We start from the raw sequence: 18,926 nt of genomic DNA, 5'->3' as shown, positions 1-18,926 counted from the left end.
TTTGATTTTTCAAAGTCCATGCCATTCCCAGTTAGCTTGTGTGCTCGCTCGCTCGCTCCCTCCCTCCCTCCCTTCCCCCTCCCTCCCCCTCTACCTTGTGGTTGTGTCAAGATGAGCATTCTCACCTACTGCCCCAGCACCATCCATGCTTACCTGCCTGCTCCCATGCTCCCTGCCATGATAGTAATGGACTTAACTACTGAAACCATAACCCCCCAATAAACTCTTTGTTTATAAATTGCCTTGGTCATGGTGTATTTACAGCAATAGAAAATTAACTAAGACATTACCTTTCCCCTGCCCCTCTGAAACAGGGTCTTGCTAAGAAAGCCAAACTGGCCTTAAAAGCTCTGATCTTCACATCTAGCCTCTCTAGGGTGCCAGGATTGTAGAAGTGTATCACACAGCCTAAGATCATTTCTGCTGTGTATATTCCTTTTTATCTTTTTTTAGTGCCAGTGATTTTTCCTTAAAGACATTTTTAACATGATTGATGACTTGAAAGAATTTCCAAAATTAGATTTTATTATATGGTAAACCAATGGCAGCCATTAAGTTTTAAGTTTTTTATTGAAAACATGAGAGATGATTTTATCCTCCTGGAGTGAATAGAGAAATAAATAAGTGGATAGTGCTGGATTTATGAGAGCAATGATTCTGTTTTTCACTATTGTGCTCCAGTATGTGTCTGGTAACCAGTAGATACTCAAATAGCCATTCAGATCATATCAGTGAATTGAATTCATTTTTTTCTGAATGGTTAACTGGTAAAGGAATATGCATATGCTTGTGTGTGTGTGTGTGTGTGTGTGTGTGTGTGTGTGTGTGTGTATGTGTGTGTATGTATGTGTATAGTGTGATTAAACCTGTGGCTTTAGGCATGCTAGGCACCTACCACTAAGCCATACCTGCTGCCTCAGAAATTACCATGAGGTTTTGATTTGTAATGGACCTAATAAGTGGATAACTAAAGAAAGATACTTTTAAGCAAGTGAACTGTGTGAATTTTTTTTAACATTTATACTGTTTAATTTTTAAATCATTGCTTCATATTTAAAAGAATATATGAAAACTCAGGAAGCTTAAAAGATTATTAAGCATGTTCTGTTACTTTGACTTATTAATTTAAAGACATTCTTATCTTAATGAACTTACTGAGGTTCTATATGGAAACTGCTTCAGCTTTCATAGTCCAGTCGGTGAGGTTCCTCTTAAGTAACCCATTTTAATGCCAGTATCAGGGGAGGAAAACATCAGGTGAATCTTAGATTTGCTTTTCTAATGTCAGCTTACTACTGTCCAGACATCTCACCTCCACCTGAGATTCCAGATAGTCACTGTTCACCTGAACTAGGGCAGTAGGGTACTAGGCAACTCGAGAACAAGAGCTCTTCTGTGACTGCGTTTGAGTTCCTTCTGGCTGCTCTATTTTGGATCACTATATTGTTTTTCTGTGGACTCACCTAATGACTGAAGGACATATTTTATGGAGTCAAATTGTGCATTTTTTTTCAGGAGTTTGTTACTTTAAGCAGAACACTTTTTCTAATTTTTCTTTATATAGATAAAGAGCTTTCATAATCAGTGAAATTTCAACAGGAAGATATGTGGGTAATTTTACAGGTTTGCAGTTCACTTTTAGAAAAGTACAGGTGTAAAATTAAGTTTAAGTTTAATACTTAGGTAGAAAATAAAATACTTATTAAATCAGCTGCATAGTTTCCCAAAGAACATAGTTTTATTTTCTTTTGAATCATTTCAGCAATAAAATTTGTATGATGGTACATGGTAGGCTACTTTAATGGTATAAAGATTGTAGCTAGCTATTCATTATTTAGTTAACTGGGACCAATTTTACCTCAATGTAAAAGTCTAATGGGTGATTATAATATAAGTATTATATGTATGTATAAAAATGAATAATTTACAGGATACTTGGAGGTTACATAACTAGATGATCTCTTTTTTATTGATTAATTAACTTTTTCCCAGTCTGATCACAGTATAACTAGATGATCTTAACTTTGGGAATTTATATTTTGTGTTATCTGTTGATAATAAAACAGGATTCCTTTGTTTCTAGGCTCCCAGATAAGCTCAGGATGATTAACTACTCGTAAGTGATAGTTCTTCATGCCTTAGAGCTGTTATTAAGTTAGATCTGATTCTGAATTCTTTGTCTTTACAGTAGACATAAGTAAAAGAAAACTATGTTTCCAACAATATCAATTTGATTATCCTTGGATTATCATTGTTTTGTGTGTACTGTTGTATTTTCAGGTCACTGATAACTCTAAGCCTTAGGCCATTTTATTGATGATTTTCCTCATTTTGAAGTGTAACTTTTAAATAAGAGCTCCCAACTCACCTCTAAGACCTAAGAGAAAACATTAAAAGTTAAAATTTTGCAGTTTGAGTTGTGAAAGATTTTAATTGGATTATTTTATGTTTTAGAAAATGGAGGTGTTGTCCAAGTTGGAGAACTGTTGCCCTGCAAGATTTGTGGAAGAACATTCTTTCCATTGGCACTGGTGAGTAGGCAGAGTCTAGCCTGTGTGCATTGGAACCTAGTAGATGTGTGATCGTTTCGTGCTTGAGGACAGTTGTGCAAAAGTTATGGAGGACTCACAGGATAATCTTTGAAGATTAGTTTCCTCTGAAAATGGCTGAACTTCTGAGCTCTGCTTTTATACACTAAATCTTCCAGCTTTGTAGGAATAGTAGGAATATTATGAGATAGAAACACAAAACACAAATTTAAGAGGCAAAACTCCTCATGAATGTAAATGAGACTATATTAACAAAAATGTTATAATCTCTAGAATTTGCTTTAAAAGTACTGCATGAGCAGGATTATTTGCTAAAATGTGAGGAATTGTTGAGCAGTATAATGAATAAATACTGTCACTCTTTCTGTTTTCTTCCTGTGTTTGAAATCATCCAAAGCAAAGGTTTTGTTGTTTTAACAATATAAAAATTCAGCTAAAAATGTGTAAATTTCATCTGCTTATCATATAAAGATTGAATAGAAACATGTTTAATTAATATTGATAAAATTACTCAGGTATGTGTAGAATAATAATTATGCCTTTATATCTTCTTTAATCTCAAATAAAATGTGCAGTTACTAGTAATTTAATATTTATGTTTTTAAAGTATCAGTCTGCTAATTGGAGTTCTGGCACAGTCTACTGTGGATCTTGCAGGCTACTTCTCTTAAGGATAGGAAGGAATTAATGCTTGAAAATGTTCCGATTACAGATACCTTCTAAATAATGATGACTTTTTTGTAATCATTTAGAAATACTGTCAATACATTCAGCAATTTCTTCACAGAGTATTTTTAAAATATGCCACTTAGTTTCTACAGAAGAAAACAAAAATCATATACCTCCTGATTTAAATATTTAATTAAATGATGTCAAAGTTTAAAACAGCTGCAGTTTGTATAATAAAATTTCTAAGTATGGCACCACATACCCTTGACATATACTGCTAACTTTCCAAGAACAGACAAATGTGAAACTACTAGAAAGTTGCCTACTAGCATTATTTTTATGATTTATGAGTAGAGTCAAAAGCAGTGGTCAGCACCTCTAACCCTAACACATGGAAATCCAGGGAAGGAAGATAGATGCAAGTTTTTAAGGCCAGCCTGAGCTATACTGTAAAACCCTGTGTCAAGAGAGAAAGAAAAAAAAAAGATATTTTAAAAATACATTCTAGGTGATGAAGAGATGATTCAACAATTAAGAGCACTTGTTGCCCTTGCAAAGGACCCAGGTCCTGCTTCCTGGACCCATACTGATGGTGTTTTACAACCCTCTATAACTTCATTTCCAGGGGATCCTACAACCTCCTCTGACCTCTGTAGATACCAGGCATGCATGTGGTACACATACATATTTAAACGTACATGCTCATGCACATACAAGTACATCTTCACACTTTTTATTTAAGAGCATTTGTAGTCCAGTGTTGATTGAAGTAAAGCTAAAAACAAATACAAATAGACGGTGGGTTCATGATTGGCTTCAGTACTAAATGGGCCAGTTCCTTCCTTTTTTCCCCAGACCGACATCCCAGTGCCCGTTTCCTGAGCACTTACTGAAATGGGAAAGGAACAGAGGTGCATTCAGTACACCGACATCAGTCAGCAAACTTTCTGTAGTGGAGGGAGAATTTCATTTTTCTAGAGAACTGGTTATTTGGAGATCAGCTGAGATAAGTTTAACTGTGTGTGCTTAAAATGAACAAATGAGTTAGCATTTATTAACAAAACAGTTTAGATGCAGATGATTACATACTACAAGAAAAGTCTTAGATGAAGAAAGCAAGCTTGAGTTCTAGATGGAGGAAAAAGTTTTGAATTCTAGGAGAAAAGGGATAATTGTATGGGGAAGGACACAGATCTGACCACTCTGCTCGTTATTTTGGGTTAGTGTTGTATTGATCTATTTTTATGTTACCGTATGTAATCCAACTACCAGAGGGGTAACTTTTGTAACCCCGAGACTGAATCAGTCTCCCCTTACATGGTTTTTCTCATGTTTATGTTTTGTGTTTACTGAGGACTTTTCACTGAAGTATCTTTGAATTGTTTCATTATTGCTTATTCTTAGCAACAATGAAAACTGGAATATTAAGTGACTTCTGATGAAATTTTAGGATAGTATTTCTTAGTTTCCTGAAAGGTAGGTAGAGTGTGTGTGTGTGTGTGTGTGTGTGTGTGTATATGTGTGTGTATATGTGTGTGTGTGTGTGTGTGTGTGTGTGTGTGTGTGTGTGTGTGTTTTAAAGCTTAATTAAGGAAAGATAGAACTTTTTCCCTCTGGGTTTTTTGATGTGGCGTGTAAGCTGGACTGAATTTTTAGTTTTGTGGTCTTCCCTTCTGTAGAAAAGAAAACATTATGCTGCATTTCTTCATTTTAACAGAAAAAGCATGGACCCATTTGCCAGAAAACTGCCACTAAAAAAAGGAAGACTTTCGATTCCAGCAGGCAGAGAGCTGAAGGCACTGATATTCCCACAGTCAAACCTCTTAAACCCAGGGTAACTATAAGCTTCGGAACACTATAAATCTTGTTACTACACTTACTGAAAAAATCAAATGAGTAATGAATGTTATTCTGGGTAGAGTAAACAAAATTCCATATTATGTGTTTAGAATAAATATCAGAAACCTAAATCTTATTTTAATGAAAAACAGATGAATGAATAAAAATGTCATTGATAGGAAGTGTAAAACTATATGGAAATCTCTGTGAGTTCGAGGCCAGTCTGGTCTACAGAGTGAGGTCCAGGACAGGCACCAAAACTAACAGAGAGAAACCCTGTCTCGAAAAAAAACAAAATAAAGAACTGCCTAAAGCAATTGAAATCCAGTCTAAATTACCCCAAAAAGAATATGTAGGAAGTTTATGAGATTCTGAGGCTAAGGATCTGACACCATATATATGAGGAGGTCTTTTCATCTTAAAGGTAATTTCTCTAAGGTGAGTTCTTTAAGGATGTATAACTTTATTAATAACTATACCATATTAGACACAAGATAAATTATGCAAACTTGTATTGGTGGGATCTGGAATGGGCAGGGCTAAAGATGAACAGAAGCCATAAAGGAGAAAGTGGGGTGATGGGGAATAGAATGGAGCAGGCCCTGGGCTAGAGGTTTTTAGAACCATTCCTGAAGGTAAGAGGCCCAATTAGAAAGTGGGTGTCTTTCCAAAAGTGGTTACTTGAACAGGGAGGGGGAATCACAGCAATGGCTTTCTATTCTCCATAGACATGTAAGAGGCAAGTACCTGCAGTCACACAGAGCCTTATTCACAGTAGCGTGTTCCTCCCCAAGAAGGGAGTTGTTTCCTCTAGCCTAGCAGTTTCCTTGTGCTTTTCTTCCCTCAAATCTCTTCCAAGTAGCTGCACCAGTACTGCAGCTCTAATTGGTGGTGTAAACCTGGAGAATGGAGCCTAAAAATGAGGTGGACTAAAGTCTCATGCAATAGGCAACTTTATTTAGGGCATTAGACAGTTTATATTCTGAGGGCATTCTGAGGGTAGAGCCAGGTCATATGAGCAAAGTTCACTTGAGTTCAAGTTGTATACAGTCACAGGGGTAAATCACATGAGTTTAGGCTGAATATAGTCAGGAGGGCAACCTGTGCTTGGAAACATCATCTGTATAATAATGGATAAGATAATGGGTGATCCAAAGTGAAACCCACTCCTGTTGTTACATCTGGGAGGGGCACGAAAACATTGGAACAACCCATGTTATGGAGGACCAAAGGTTACAAGACTCTTGTCTTCTTTACTTGGAGTTTTCTCACAAGTGCTCAGAATTCTCTTCACACAGCTTCATTCATGGACCCATTTGCCACACCAGAAAAACCAAATACATTCATTGATGAATAAATAATAAGAAGGCTGTTAGCTTCCATTGATACAAAGATCTGTCTGTACAGAAAACAAGTGGAAAAGACCAGTACACCTTGCCATTAGATGACTGATACTGCGGAGCAGATAAATGTCTCCATTTAACTGTAAATAAGAAAATCTTAATGTAAGATTTTTGTGTATATATCCATGAGTGAAGTAGGTTTATAATTTTTCTTTTAACAAAGTTTTTGTTGCTCTCATAAAATCTTTTGGGAATATTGCTTTATTGTTATACTTTAAAAGAATTCAGTAGTATAGGCATATAGGCCTGGGAAATTTTTGGTGGGAAAATTTTTAAATAGTAAATTTACTTTTTAAAAACAGATACAAGTTTTGTGATGTTTTGCTGGTTGCTATTTTGTTTTGTAAAGATACTTTCCATTTTATGTTAATTATCAAATTTTTTGTCAAAGGTTTTCTTTTTATATTGTTTCATGTAAGAACGATGCATCGTTTGGTATTTTTAATTTATAGGTGAATTTGAGAACTTCATACGTCAGTACTGTGTACACAATACTCCTGGCTCCCTTCCTTCCCAGCAGTTCCTCCCAAATTCATGATGTCTTCTTTAATTGTTATATGCATACTACATGCACACACATGTGTATGTTCAACTTACTGAGTCCATTTAACATTGCTCAGATGTACATGTGTCCAGGGTTGACTTCTTGGGATTAGACAACCTATACAGGAGCTCATCCCAGGAGAAAATGGATTCTTCCTTTCCCAGTAGCCACAAACTATCTGTAGCTCTTAACTTGGGGCTTTTCCCATCTACTTTGATATGTCAGCTGGTATCGTCACTGTGCTAGTCTTCTTCAGGCAAGCATATCGTTTAGTTTTTATGGATGCAGCTCTCCTGTCGTGTCTAGTGGGCACTGTCTTGCAGCAGGTATCTTGTTCCTCTGACTCTTAAAATCTTTCTGTCTCCTCTCTGTGATTACCTGAGGCTTGGGGATAGTGGGTTGCCTAATGGCTATATCAGTTGGGCTTGGTTACCACAGTCACCTGTTGTCTGCAGTTGGGGATCTCTGTACGAGTCTCCATCTGCTATAAAAAGATGCTCCATGGATGAAGTGTGAGAACTACACATTTCAGTCTAGGCCTGTACATATGCTGCATGACCAGAGCTAGGCCTGGGAGTTGGGGTTTTAATTCTTATTCTTTAGTTTTGCGTTTATATTTTAAAATAACTGTCTTTTGACTTTGATTGAATGCATTTTCCTGATTTTAAAAATAAAGACATTAAGAATAGTTGGATTAATGTAAGCTAACATCATAGTTAGTGGATAGATTGCAGGAGTGGTAGACGCAGCTAGTCAGGAGCTGGTTCATTTGCATCCAATATTTGAGATGCCAGCTGATACACTTCAAGAAACACAATGAACCTGTGTGCATATTGGCAATTATAGCATACTGGAAAATAAGGGAATCAACTGAGAAATTACTATGGACAGTTAGACAGTAAAGTAAAAATGGAAAATGTACAAGAATACTAGGTTTGATATACTTAATAGTCTCTTAAGTCATGATGAATCTTGTATAGAAGAGCAGAAGAGCAACACAAGGTGTAAGATTATTTAGAAATACATTTTACAATAAAGAGGAAGCATTCTATGAAAAATACTTGAAATACTAAAAGATGCAAATGAATACTTGTTCAATCGAGATAACATATAAAATGTACTTACATAGGTCAATTCAGCATAATAAAGATTAGGTTCCCTAGATTACTTATGAATGAAATGTTACATTTTTCTAGTTAAACTAATAGTTTTTATTTTTAATGACAAGCCAATTATAAAGATGATACACAAATTGCACATATAAGAATAAGGAAAAGATTGGGAAATGGCCATGTGTAGTGGGTAGCCATTCCAGCTTTGATCTGGAAGTTCCAACCCCCATTGAGACTTCGGCAACTGTCACGCCTATAAGGCGGGGCCAAGGGAGGCGCCTGGAGACCCGAGATGGGGATCAGCAGGCGCGCTCTCTGTGGCGGGACCCTGGATAGTGGAGGTGGACCGAGCAGAGCTCCAGAGAGCACCGCTGGACTGTGATACACCTTCCCCAGACTCTGCGACCTACCTATCCCTTAATTTGTAAGTTACGCCATTAAATAAATCTCCTTTTAACTACGTAATGCCATAAGGTTTTAGTGTTTAAAATCTTAGTTCTCAAACAAGGATCATCAAAGCAGTGGCATGAACAGGAATATTCAGGTATAAATCTACATTCATGTGTTTAGTTGATGGTGAATGTTTTATTTCAGTATTGGGGTAGGGTAGAGTAGGGAGTCGAAGGGTACAGAAACTACAGCATGACTTTTTTTTAAAATAATTAGTTGAACTCTTTATGTCACAGTATATACCAGAATGAATAAAATACACAATGACTAATAATTAAAGAAACAAAGCAAAACACACACACACACACACACACACACACACACACACACACACACACACACACACAACGGAAAATAGTGAATTGACTAACACTTTTCAAATAATTATGCATATCAGAGGACCTATAGGTCCACAGGAATTGGAGAGAAAAAGAATAATTTCTTCTCTACCTAGGGAAAATTATTCCAGAATGCCTAAAAGCCAGGGAAAGAAGTTGACTAGGAATATGATCCATTTGCAGGATAAATACAGAGACTCAGTGAAATGATGACAGCATCTCACTCATAAAAGAAAATCCAATGACATCCACAGTGTGGACTGTTGCCTTCCTCTAAAGCTGGTTTAAAACCTGTAGTTTCGGTCAGTTTTCCTGTAGAGAGGCTGAGAAAGGAGAAAGTCAGAGTAGGAGCACAAATACAGCTGCATACCTGCAGAGGACTTTAACAGTATCTGCCTCAAGGAGAATTGTATTTCACAGCTTCACAGTGTGATTGCAGATTTTTAATTTGGGAAAGATCACTGATGGATTCCTGCTAAGAGAACATTTAACGTAATATGGCTTTAACCGAACTTTTATTTCACTCTATTAAAAAGTAGATTTTGATGTTGGTTTTTCCTTATTTTTAGCCAGAACCACCAAAGAAGCCATCTAATTGGAGAAGAAAGCATGAAGAATTCATTGCCACCATAAGAGCAGCAAAAGGCCTTGATCAGGCACTTAAAGAGGGGGGCAAACTTCCTCCTCCTCCTCCACCTTCCTATGACCCTGGTATGTGGAGGAGTGGTGACAGAAAAGTTCATGTGGGCAGAGAACTACAGAATTTATTTTTTCAGTTGGTGTAAAATAATTTTTATGCTGAAACCCAAAGACACATAATCTTTAAATACTTTGATGTCAAATAATAGTGATAATTCAAGCATCTAGATATAAAGATATATCCTTATAGAACAATAAAAACACACTGCTTTTTATCACAATGCTTTTATTTAAACGTAAGTTTTATGTCTTTTTTTTTTTTTTTTTTGGTTTTTTTGAGACAGGATTTCTCTGTGTATCTTTGCGCCTTTCCTGGAACTTACTTGGTAGTCCAGGCTAGCCTCGAACTCACAGAGATCCGCCTGGCTCTGCCTCCCGAGTGCTGGGATTAAAGTCATATGCCACCACTGCCCGGCTAAGCTTTATGTCTTAAAAATTATAAATATAAAATATTAATAATATAGAAAAATCAATCATGCTCATTACACATTCATCAGTATTCATATAGTTATGTTGCTTGGTTCTTTGGTACCTTGCATGAAAAGAAAGTTATATTTCTAAAATCTATAATCCAGAACCTGTGGTATAGAATAATTACCTAAATTATGTTTCAGAAAAATATATTGTTACAGTTTCCACTGGGAAAACCAAAGCTAATTATTATCAAGGTAAAACAATTGTAATAAATACGTATGAGATATTGAGGTAGATTTAAAGTAGTAGAATTTACATTTTGCTGTTGGATATTAGAGCATCGTCAACAGGCTGTTACTTTAATGTAAACAGCCACATTAAAATTGAATTGGTGAGATGGGCGGTGGTGGCGTACGCCTTTAATCTCAGCACTTGGGAGGCAGAGCCAGGTGGATCTCTGTGAGTTCGAGGTCAGCCTGGGCTAACAAGTGAGTCCCAGGAAAGGCGCAGAGCTACACAGAGAAACCCTGTCTCGAAAAAACCAAAATTGAATTGGTGATGTAGATTGGAGTTTACTCCTAGTAAAGAGAATGTTTAGCAGACCTGGATATGATTAAACGTTTTATTCTAGAGGAGACATTTGCCAGCCATTTCAGTAAAAGACCGAGTTGTAATTAGGTATTTAATATCGCTAAGGCTACTGATATAACTACTTAGCTTTTTCTTGTTATAAGCCATGAATAATACGTAAATGAATGGGTAGATTATATTAAAAAAAACAACAACTTTATTTTCTAAAACGGGTAATAGGCAGACTGGATTACACTTATAGGCTATAATTTGCCAGCTTCTGAAGTATTAATGTTTCTGTGCATTTCTGGATAATCACACTGGGCTACCTAGGACCCTTCTTCGTTTACATTTATGTTCTATGAAGTTGAGCACCCTGCTTTAGAGACATTTCCATACTACACCTTATCTTCTAAGGCTTTTCATATCCATGTAAGTAATAAAGGAGTGCCAGTCTGTCAGGATAATCTGGACTGTAGGAATTCTTTCAGTGTTTAAAATTGCCATACAGATTGTTGCTAAATATTTTAGACTGTTCCACTAATAAGCAGAAAAATTTTCTGAAATTTGAATTGTGTCATTGAAGGTTTGATTTTTAAATTATTTCTTCCATTTCTTGGGACCACTTTTTAGAAAATAAGTTTCTTGGCAGTCTGCTTACCTATTCCTTGATTTTTTTTAAAAAAGATTTTTTAGTTTAATCTGTATATGAATTTCTATTTTAATGTGTTTTTTACTGTTTAAGTGCCATATAAAGTTTATGTCCATAATGAAAGCAAGTATTTTTCTTTTACTGTTTCTTTTCTACTGACAGTTTTATTTTTTATTCTTTCTTCAAATTGATTGTTGGACTTTTTTTGTTTTGTTTTGTTTTGTTTTTCGAGACAGGGTTTCTCTGTGTAGCTTTGCGCCTTTCCTGGATCTCGCTCTGTAGACCAGGCTGGCCTCGAACTCACAAAGATTCGCCTGCCTCTGCCTCCCAAGTGCTGGGATTAAAGGCATGCGCCACCACCGCCCGGCTGATTTTTGGACTTTTTAAAAAAATATCTTTACTAAGTTTAGGTCAGCCAAGTTGGATACTGTATGAGAATGGGAGCCATGCTTTTAAGATGCCATTGTTTCTATTATTTATTCATCTTGAACTACTGATCCTAAAAGTCCTACTGTTTAGGACTTTACAGGTGTTTTGTTACTAACTGCTTTCTTCTTTGATGTGCTTTAGATTACATTCAGTGTCCATATTGCCAGAGGAGGTTCAATGAAAATGCAGCGGATAGACATATCAATTTTTGTAAAGAACAGGCAGCACGTATTAGTAATAAGGGCAAATTTTCTACTGATTCCAAAGGAAAGCCAGCTTCTCGGCCACAGGTGAAATGCACGATTTAAATTATTTCTTCCTATTAGTAAGAATGTGCCTCTTTGAGGTTCATGATTTTATGTTTATGATTTATAAAATTGAACTATAGTTTTCCCATCAGCTAAAATAGATGTGTTATTGCTAAGGGCTTTGATACAAAATTTGAATGACTACTTGAGAAAAAATAGCACAAATTAATTTATTTGAAAGATATTTCATTTAGTAGGGACTTCATTCCTTTCTCTAGTATTGCTAAATTGCATTTTATAAATCTTTTTTACTCAGTTTAAAATATATTCTAATTTTTATCTTTTTACTTACAGTTCATTTCAAGTGAATCATTTATTGGCAGATAATTATAATGTTTATAGATATATTTTGTTTATTTTTAATTCTGTTTTAGTTCAAGACTGTATTTGCCAAAGGTTTTTTTTTTTTTTTTTTTTTTTCCTGGAGCTGAGGACCGAACCCAGGGCCTTGTGCTTGCTAGGCAAGCGCTCTACCACTGAGCTAAATCCCCAACCCCCAAAGTTTTTATACTATTAAAATGTGTTCTGTTATCTCGTATGTGGTCTTATGGTATATGCTACACAGCATCTGGAATCAAGTGTTTGTTCTACAGTTGTGTGTTGAGATTTAAAAATGCCAGACTGAACTGACTGAGTCCTGTTGACATTTCTTTTGATTTTTCACACCAGTTATAGGAGATTTGTTAAACTCTTTAGCTTTGATTATAGTATTTTCTATTTCTTATGTTAGTTTTACCTCTTGTATATCACATACTTGGAAATCTTCTTAGATTTTAGTGATGTCTACAATTGTAATCCACAATATACAATTGCTTATTTATTGGTTCTTTAAAGTGTCTTTTTCCTAATGATTTTATTTTGAAGTGTATTTTACCTCATAAGAAAATTAGTTATTTCAACTTATGATTCTTAGTTTTGCTCACATTTTCTTTCTTAAATATGTGCTTTTGCCAGTCTATAGACTAGACAATTAGGTGGTGGTGTTTTTTTTTTTTTTTTTTTTTTATTGGTCTGCTACGCACCCTGGGCTGTTTGTTTGGACAGACACATGAAATACAATTCTTGTTAGTAAATTGCTTTAGGTCTGTCATGCTTCTGCCTTCACTTATTTTCATGTACATAAACACATGCACATTATTCTGCTGCTTTTAACTTTTTTGCTTTGTTTTCATTGCTTTTCTAACTCTTTGACACGGTCTGTCTGGAGACATTTCAAATGAAATCAATTGCTGTCAGTTTGGCTGACTAACTTTGATTTATACATCTGATCTGTGTGCTGGCAGGTGTTTGCTACAATCTCAGATGGGGTTGAAATGGCAGTTTCTTCTTAGCTAATCTAAAATTCAGTGCTTTAAAATGGTTTTCATATTGTAAATACTATTTGTAGTTTCTTGAGATATTTACAGTTTTGTAGAAGAGTTGGTCTACTCAAACAATTTTGTCAAAAATAAACTCGTTTTGATTTCTCTATTAGAGTACTTTATTTTATAAATGTGGACACTTACCTTAACCGTATTTAAGTATATACTCGGTATTACTAAATGTATTCAGGTTGCTGCATAACTGCCATCACCGTCTGTCTCTCTAGCCTTTTCTTGTAAAACAAAATTTCTGTCATTAGGTCTTCTGAGATGTTGAATTGCTAGTTTGCACTCCTTGATAACAAAATGACATTGATTTTTTTTAAATTTTCATTATTTTAGTATAAGCCATCTCCACTTAAAAAATCAAATTCTCCTGGAACTGCATCATCAGGATCTTCCCGACTACCACAACCAAGTACTACTAACAAAACTGTTGTAGGTAATGAGATCTGTATGGCAAACTAAATAAACAAACAAAGGAAAACCATGTTAGTTGATAAAGAAATGATGAAAGTGGCCTTATCTAGATTGTTAAAAAAAATTATAAGTAAGAAATTTAGATTAGTAATTCTTTCTGGGTAAAACTGAAATAGGGTTGAGTCGATTCTACAAGCAAGTTCTTTTCTGGATTACTTGAAAGGCCACAGTGTTTGTAGGGGCTTCTTGTACCTGAACTTGACAGCTGTTCCTATAAGACAGGTGCTCACGGCTTAAAGAAGATAACCTAAAGTGAGATGTTACTTGTGTGTCAGTGATGAGATGAAAATGAGAAGGAACATTTTCCTCAGTAGTAGTTGTAAATTATTTATAACTATAGGCACAAAGAGTGTTGATAGGGAGCTGTTTTCCTTGTTAGAGGCTTTGTTTTGTATGACTTTTCTTTCAGACTATTCTTAAAACTGTTACCTTTTTTTATTATAAGGTGTGCCTTCGGGTAAAGCATCTTCAGTTAACAGTTCTCTGGGAAACAAACTTCAGACCTTATCTCCTTCTCATAAAGCAATAGCAGCCCCTCAGGCAGGGTAAGTGTATGTTGAATGTGGTATTGGTGCTGTATGTTTAAATTATATTAGTGTTTTGTGTTTGTCCTTAATCCTTTTTCTAAGTTCATTTGTTTCTTTTAGTATATTGCTAGTAAGGAGATGTTCAGTAATGCTATTGAAAAATCTCAGTATAGCTGTTTCAGAAAAATATAGTTGGTGTTCATCAAGATCCTTAAAGTTGTGTGTGTGCGCATGTGTGTGTGTGTGTGTGTGTGTGTGTGTGTGCTTGAGTGAACAGTTGTGTTTTGGGGGCATCTAAGAAATAATGGAAAATATTAAAGGTTTAGTAATAGCTGTCATATTTTGAACACTGTATTTCAGACATTGTGCTGCACATTTTGATAGGATTTAATTTAAGTCTTCACTATCGTCATGGAGTAACTCAGAATCAGATTTGTTTAAAGCTGTGTAACTTTTAGGAAGAGCCAGGTGCTGATTGAGATCTCTTTGAGTAGAAAACAGTTAAATGTTTTTATTATAATGTATAAAAATTGCCTATTTTATAATAATGTATAAAAATCATCTAAATGTATAGTTTTGATGGAATAATATATATAGAAATATAAAGATATTTGGCAACCATGAAGATATATTTAAAGACATTTTTATAACAATTTTGCTATGAGAAAAATGTAGGGTACAGAATTAAAAATGGAATTTCCTATTGTATACCTACAGTGTATGAAGTGTAGTATGATGGAACTGGAACTAAAAATATGTTTAGGCAAAAATACACTGAATTATCAGTTTAGGTAAGACTGTTCACTAATAGTTTTATTCTTCCTATATGTCTATCATTTTATACAGATGTCTTTTAGTGAAAAAGCTTCTACTTTCAATGATCCATTGTAATGTTGGAAACATTTTTGATAATATTAGATAGTTTATTGTCTAAATATTTATTTTCATATTTAAATGTAAACTAAAGATTTTCATTTCTCTCTGTTAATGAATCACAAGCTTACGGAATTGGTACAAAACCGTCAGTACAGACGTTTTTGTCTTTTTTTTTTTTTTACATATGTGATGGTTAAAAAAACATGGCTCACACTATTTTCAAGTATGCTTTATCTCTGACTCATAGTCACTAATTTTCATGAAGACAATTTACAGAGGAATAATTGCCAGTTGTCATTAGCCATCTTTTCCTCACTCAATTCAGACAGCATAGGAAATCCAAGATATACAAAGACTTCGAATCTGGGAGATGAGTCAGTGGGTAAAACATTTGCCATTTAAGTAAGAGTTCCTGAGTTCAAATCCTGGAACCCATGTAAGACCCAGGCGTGATGATACACATAACTGTATTCCCATCATTCTGCCAGGGAATCCCTGGAAGCTCATGGACCAGCTAGCCTGATATACATAGCAGTAAACAAGGGACTTGTGGCAGAAAGGCAGAGGTGAGGACCATTTCCTGATGTTGTCTTCTTAGCCTCACGTGTGCAACATGGCACATGTGTGCCTACACTTAGACACATCAATATGTGTACACATACACACAGATATCGCATACCCGTACACACACAAAAAGTTTAATGTGATGACAATACAGCTTAGTGGTGGGACAGTTGCCTAGCATGTGCAAAGCCTTGAGTTCAATTCCCAGCATCATCAAAAAGAAAACAAATAATCAAGACTACAGAATAGAAAAGGAACAAAAACCAACTAACAATATGCTAACAAAGTACAATAAATTAAGTGTCTTTTTCTTATTTCATCTTCTGGTGGTTAAAAAAGCAAAACAATACTAGTTTATTATTGTCTTATCTACTGGTGAACTCATTCCATAATAATGCATAGACATAGCAGTTAATTCTACAAAGCCTTTTTACTATAGCAAAGAGAATTGCTTTTACTTAGGCTCTGGTCTTTTTAGTATTTTGGTTATCACTGATTATAAGTTAGAAGGCAATATTTTTCAGTACTTCTGTTATACTGATGATTTTCTCTTTGGTCATATTAAGTTGTATTTCAAACTTTTTAAGTAGGCTGTGTACATGAAGCTGGCTAGTAGAATTTTTCAAAAACAATTTGGGGGCTGGGGAGATGGTTCAGTGGTTAAAGCACATACTGTCCAAGCATGAGATCTAGGGTTCTTATCCCTAGCAGCCCTGCAGCACTGAGTGGGCATAGCAGTCTGCCTGTAATTCCAGCCCTGGAGGTGGCTTTGCAGTTCCCAGATTAAGCTGGCTGACAAGACTAGCCTTACCAATAGCTCTGGGTTCGATGGAGAGACCCTGCTTCAATGAATAAGGTAGAAGAACAGATAGTCAAGGATGATTCCTGATACCAACCTCAATCCTCCACAAGCCTTTATACACACATGCATGCACACCCACAGACAGACACACATGCACCCACACACGTCCAAAAATAATCAAAAATGTGCACACATACATGCAAACTCCACAAAGAGACAAGAGAGAGAGAGACAGAGAAACAGACAGCACACAATAGTGAGTGAGTGAGCACACTGATCATGGAGTCAGAACCTCAGGCTCTTGTATTCTCCTCTAGGTGGGTGTGTAACAGTCTGTCTCTGACACCTCTCTGTGACTGTGTTTAGACTTTGAATACTGCTGTAAAAAACCTAACCAACATTTATATGATCCCTAAGAGAAAAATGTTTTTACTAAGAGGCAGAGATTTTGAGCACTGCTTATCATGCCATGAAAATTGATCACTTTGGTTACCCCATATCATATTAAACTGGCAGTCATATGTGTTCAGATTCTAATTGTCCATATGGAAGAGCCTTCTACTTGAACAGGAGTTATTGTTTACTTCTGGTCAATAGATTGACTATATTGGTTGGAGTATCACTATGTTCCTGTAATGTATTTGAACCACTCAACAACTGTCTGTTTCGCCAGCTACCATTTCTGTTTTAGAAGTTTTGGAGCAGTGATTCATTTGATTGTTTCCTTGATAAACTGTAAAACACCATGATGACAGGATCAACAATAAAAAATAAACAACAATAACAACAAAACCACAGAAAACACCTTAACTAAATTCCTGGAATTTAGTGAGTGATAAGACTAATGAATTGATCAATTTAATTTATCAACTATAAGCTTGTTGGCTCATCCTAAAGTAGTGGTCCTGGTGAAGAATTACGTAACGTTTGCATGGCAATGATCTTTTCAGTTATGCATTAATTCCGGATTGAGTGAAGCTAGGATTAAGACATTTAGTCAGCTGTAACATTGAAGGTATCGAGCATTATCTGAGATTGATAAATGTCAGCACTTGATGATCCTGCAGTTGTTTCAAACATGCTGTTTATAACCTTTAGTTTGGTTTACTCATGTATGCTAGTCTTATCATATATTGAGATTATGATATTTTAATATTTGACTTGGAAAAAATCTTATGTTTGATAATTCTAGAGAACCTGTAGTGAATTTCTACATTATTTTAAATAAAACATGCAAATAGAAATTTTCACCTGGATTCTCAAAGATTCAGAAATATGATGCAACACTGAGTTATTAAATATTGTCACCTTTGGATAAGATCACAAAACTGACACTGCTTAAGCTGTATTTTCTTAATGTATGTCATTTTAAATGTATGCTGAGCATAACATTTTCTATAGCTGAATTCCTGTTTTTCAATAATTTATTTCAGTTACTATGGAAAAAATACCTAGAGATTGATCATAGTAGATGGGTTTAAAAAATACAGCTACAGAGTACATGTAAGGAACATGTGTGAGTGTGTGTGGATGTGTGTATACAAATGTGTGTGTGTAGGCCTGAGGTCAATGTTGATTGCCTTTATCTTCTCATTTTCTGAAGCAGGGTCTGTCATTGAACCCGTAGTTCATAAATTCTGCTAGCGTGGCTGGCAGGAGCTACAGGGATTCTCCTGCCATCACCCAGGACAGGTGCACACAATGATGTTCAGCTTTTTACAGGGTTTCTGGGGATTCGAACTCCTGTCCTCTTGCTTGTGCAGCAAGCAGTTTACTGACTGAGCCATCTCCCCAGCCCTGGAGAACATCTTTTAATAAAAAACTGAATTTTTAATGCTTTATTATAATCCAATTAGTAGGAAATAAATGTCTCTAGTTTTTATATGGTAGAAACATGTTCCTTTAAAATTTTTTCTTTTATGTTTATTCATTTTGTGTGTGCATGTGCATACCAAGGCATACATGTGGAAGTCATAGACAACTTGTGGGAAGCAGGTGTTCTTTTTTCCACCATGTACACCCTAAGGATCGAACTCAGGTCATCTGGATTAGCTGAAAGCACCTTTATCTGCTGAGCCATCTTGCCAACCCAGAAACCTCTTTGTTTTACAGAAACAAAGCCAGCTTGTTGTGTGGGTTAAAAATGATTGAAGCGATTGTATTAGGGTGATTTCTTTATTGTGGAGTTGTTATATGAAACTATCTGTGATGAATTAAAAATTATATATAATATGTAAAATATATGTATTATATATGGATCATTCTAGAGCTTTGAATGTCACAGACTCTCCTAACTACAGAGATCCACAATATAACAAATGCCACCTGGTAAGGTTTCCC

At 35.5% G+C, this 18,926-nt stretch overlaps 1 protein-coding gene across 2 annotated transcripts in view; it reads left to right on the top strand.

Annotated features, from left to right (window-relative positions):
* The window catches only part of Zc2hc1a (zinc finger C2HC-type containing 1A), a 39,563-nt gene that overhangs the window by 9,152 nt on the left and 11,485 nt on the right, over positions 1-18,926 (top strand). For both annotated transcript variants that reach the window (XM_052716337.1, XM_052716338.1), the window contains exons 2-7: positions 2,455-2,531; positions 4,936-5,052; positions 9,474-9,615; positions 11,810-11,958; positions 13,680-13,779; positions 14,263-14,362. In XM_052716337.1, coding sequence (XP_052572297.1) covers positions 2,455-2,531; positions 4,936-5,052; positions 9,474-9,615; positions 11,810-11,958; positions 13,680-13,779; positions 14,263-14,362 — 685 coding nt within the window. The remainder of the gene's footprint in view (positions 1-2,454; positions 2,532-4,935; positions 5,053-9,473; positions 9,616-11,809; positions 11,959-13,679; positions 13,780-14,262; positions 14,363-18,926) is intronic.

This window comes from Peromyscus californicus, unplaced genomic scaffold (assembly GCF_007827085.1).
Source record: "Peromyscus californicus insignis strain IS unplaced genomic scaffold, ASM782708v3 Scaffold_5__1_contigs__length_169319896, whole genome shotgun sequence".
Classification (NCBI taxonomy): Eukaryota; Metazoa; Chordata; class Mammalia; order Rodentia; family Cricetidae; genus Peromyscus; species Peromyscus californicus.
Note: the sequence above shows the minus strand (reverse complement) of the source record. Positions and strands in the feature narration are given on the sequence as shown.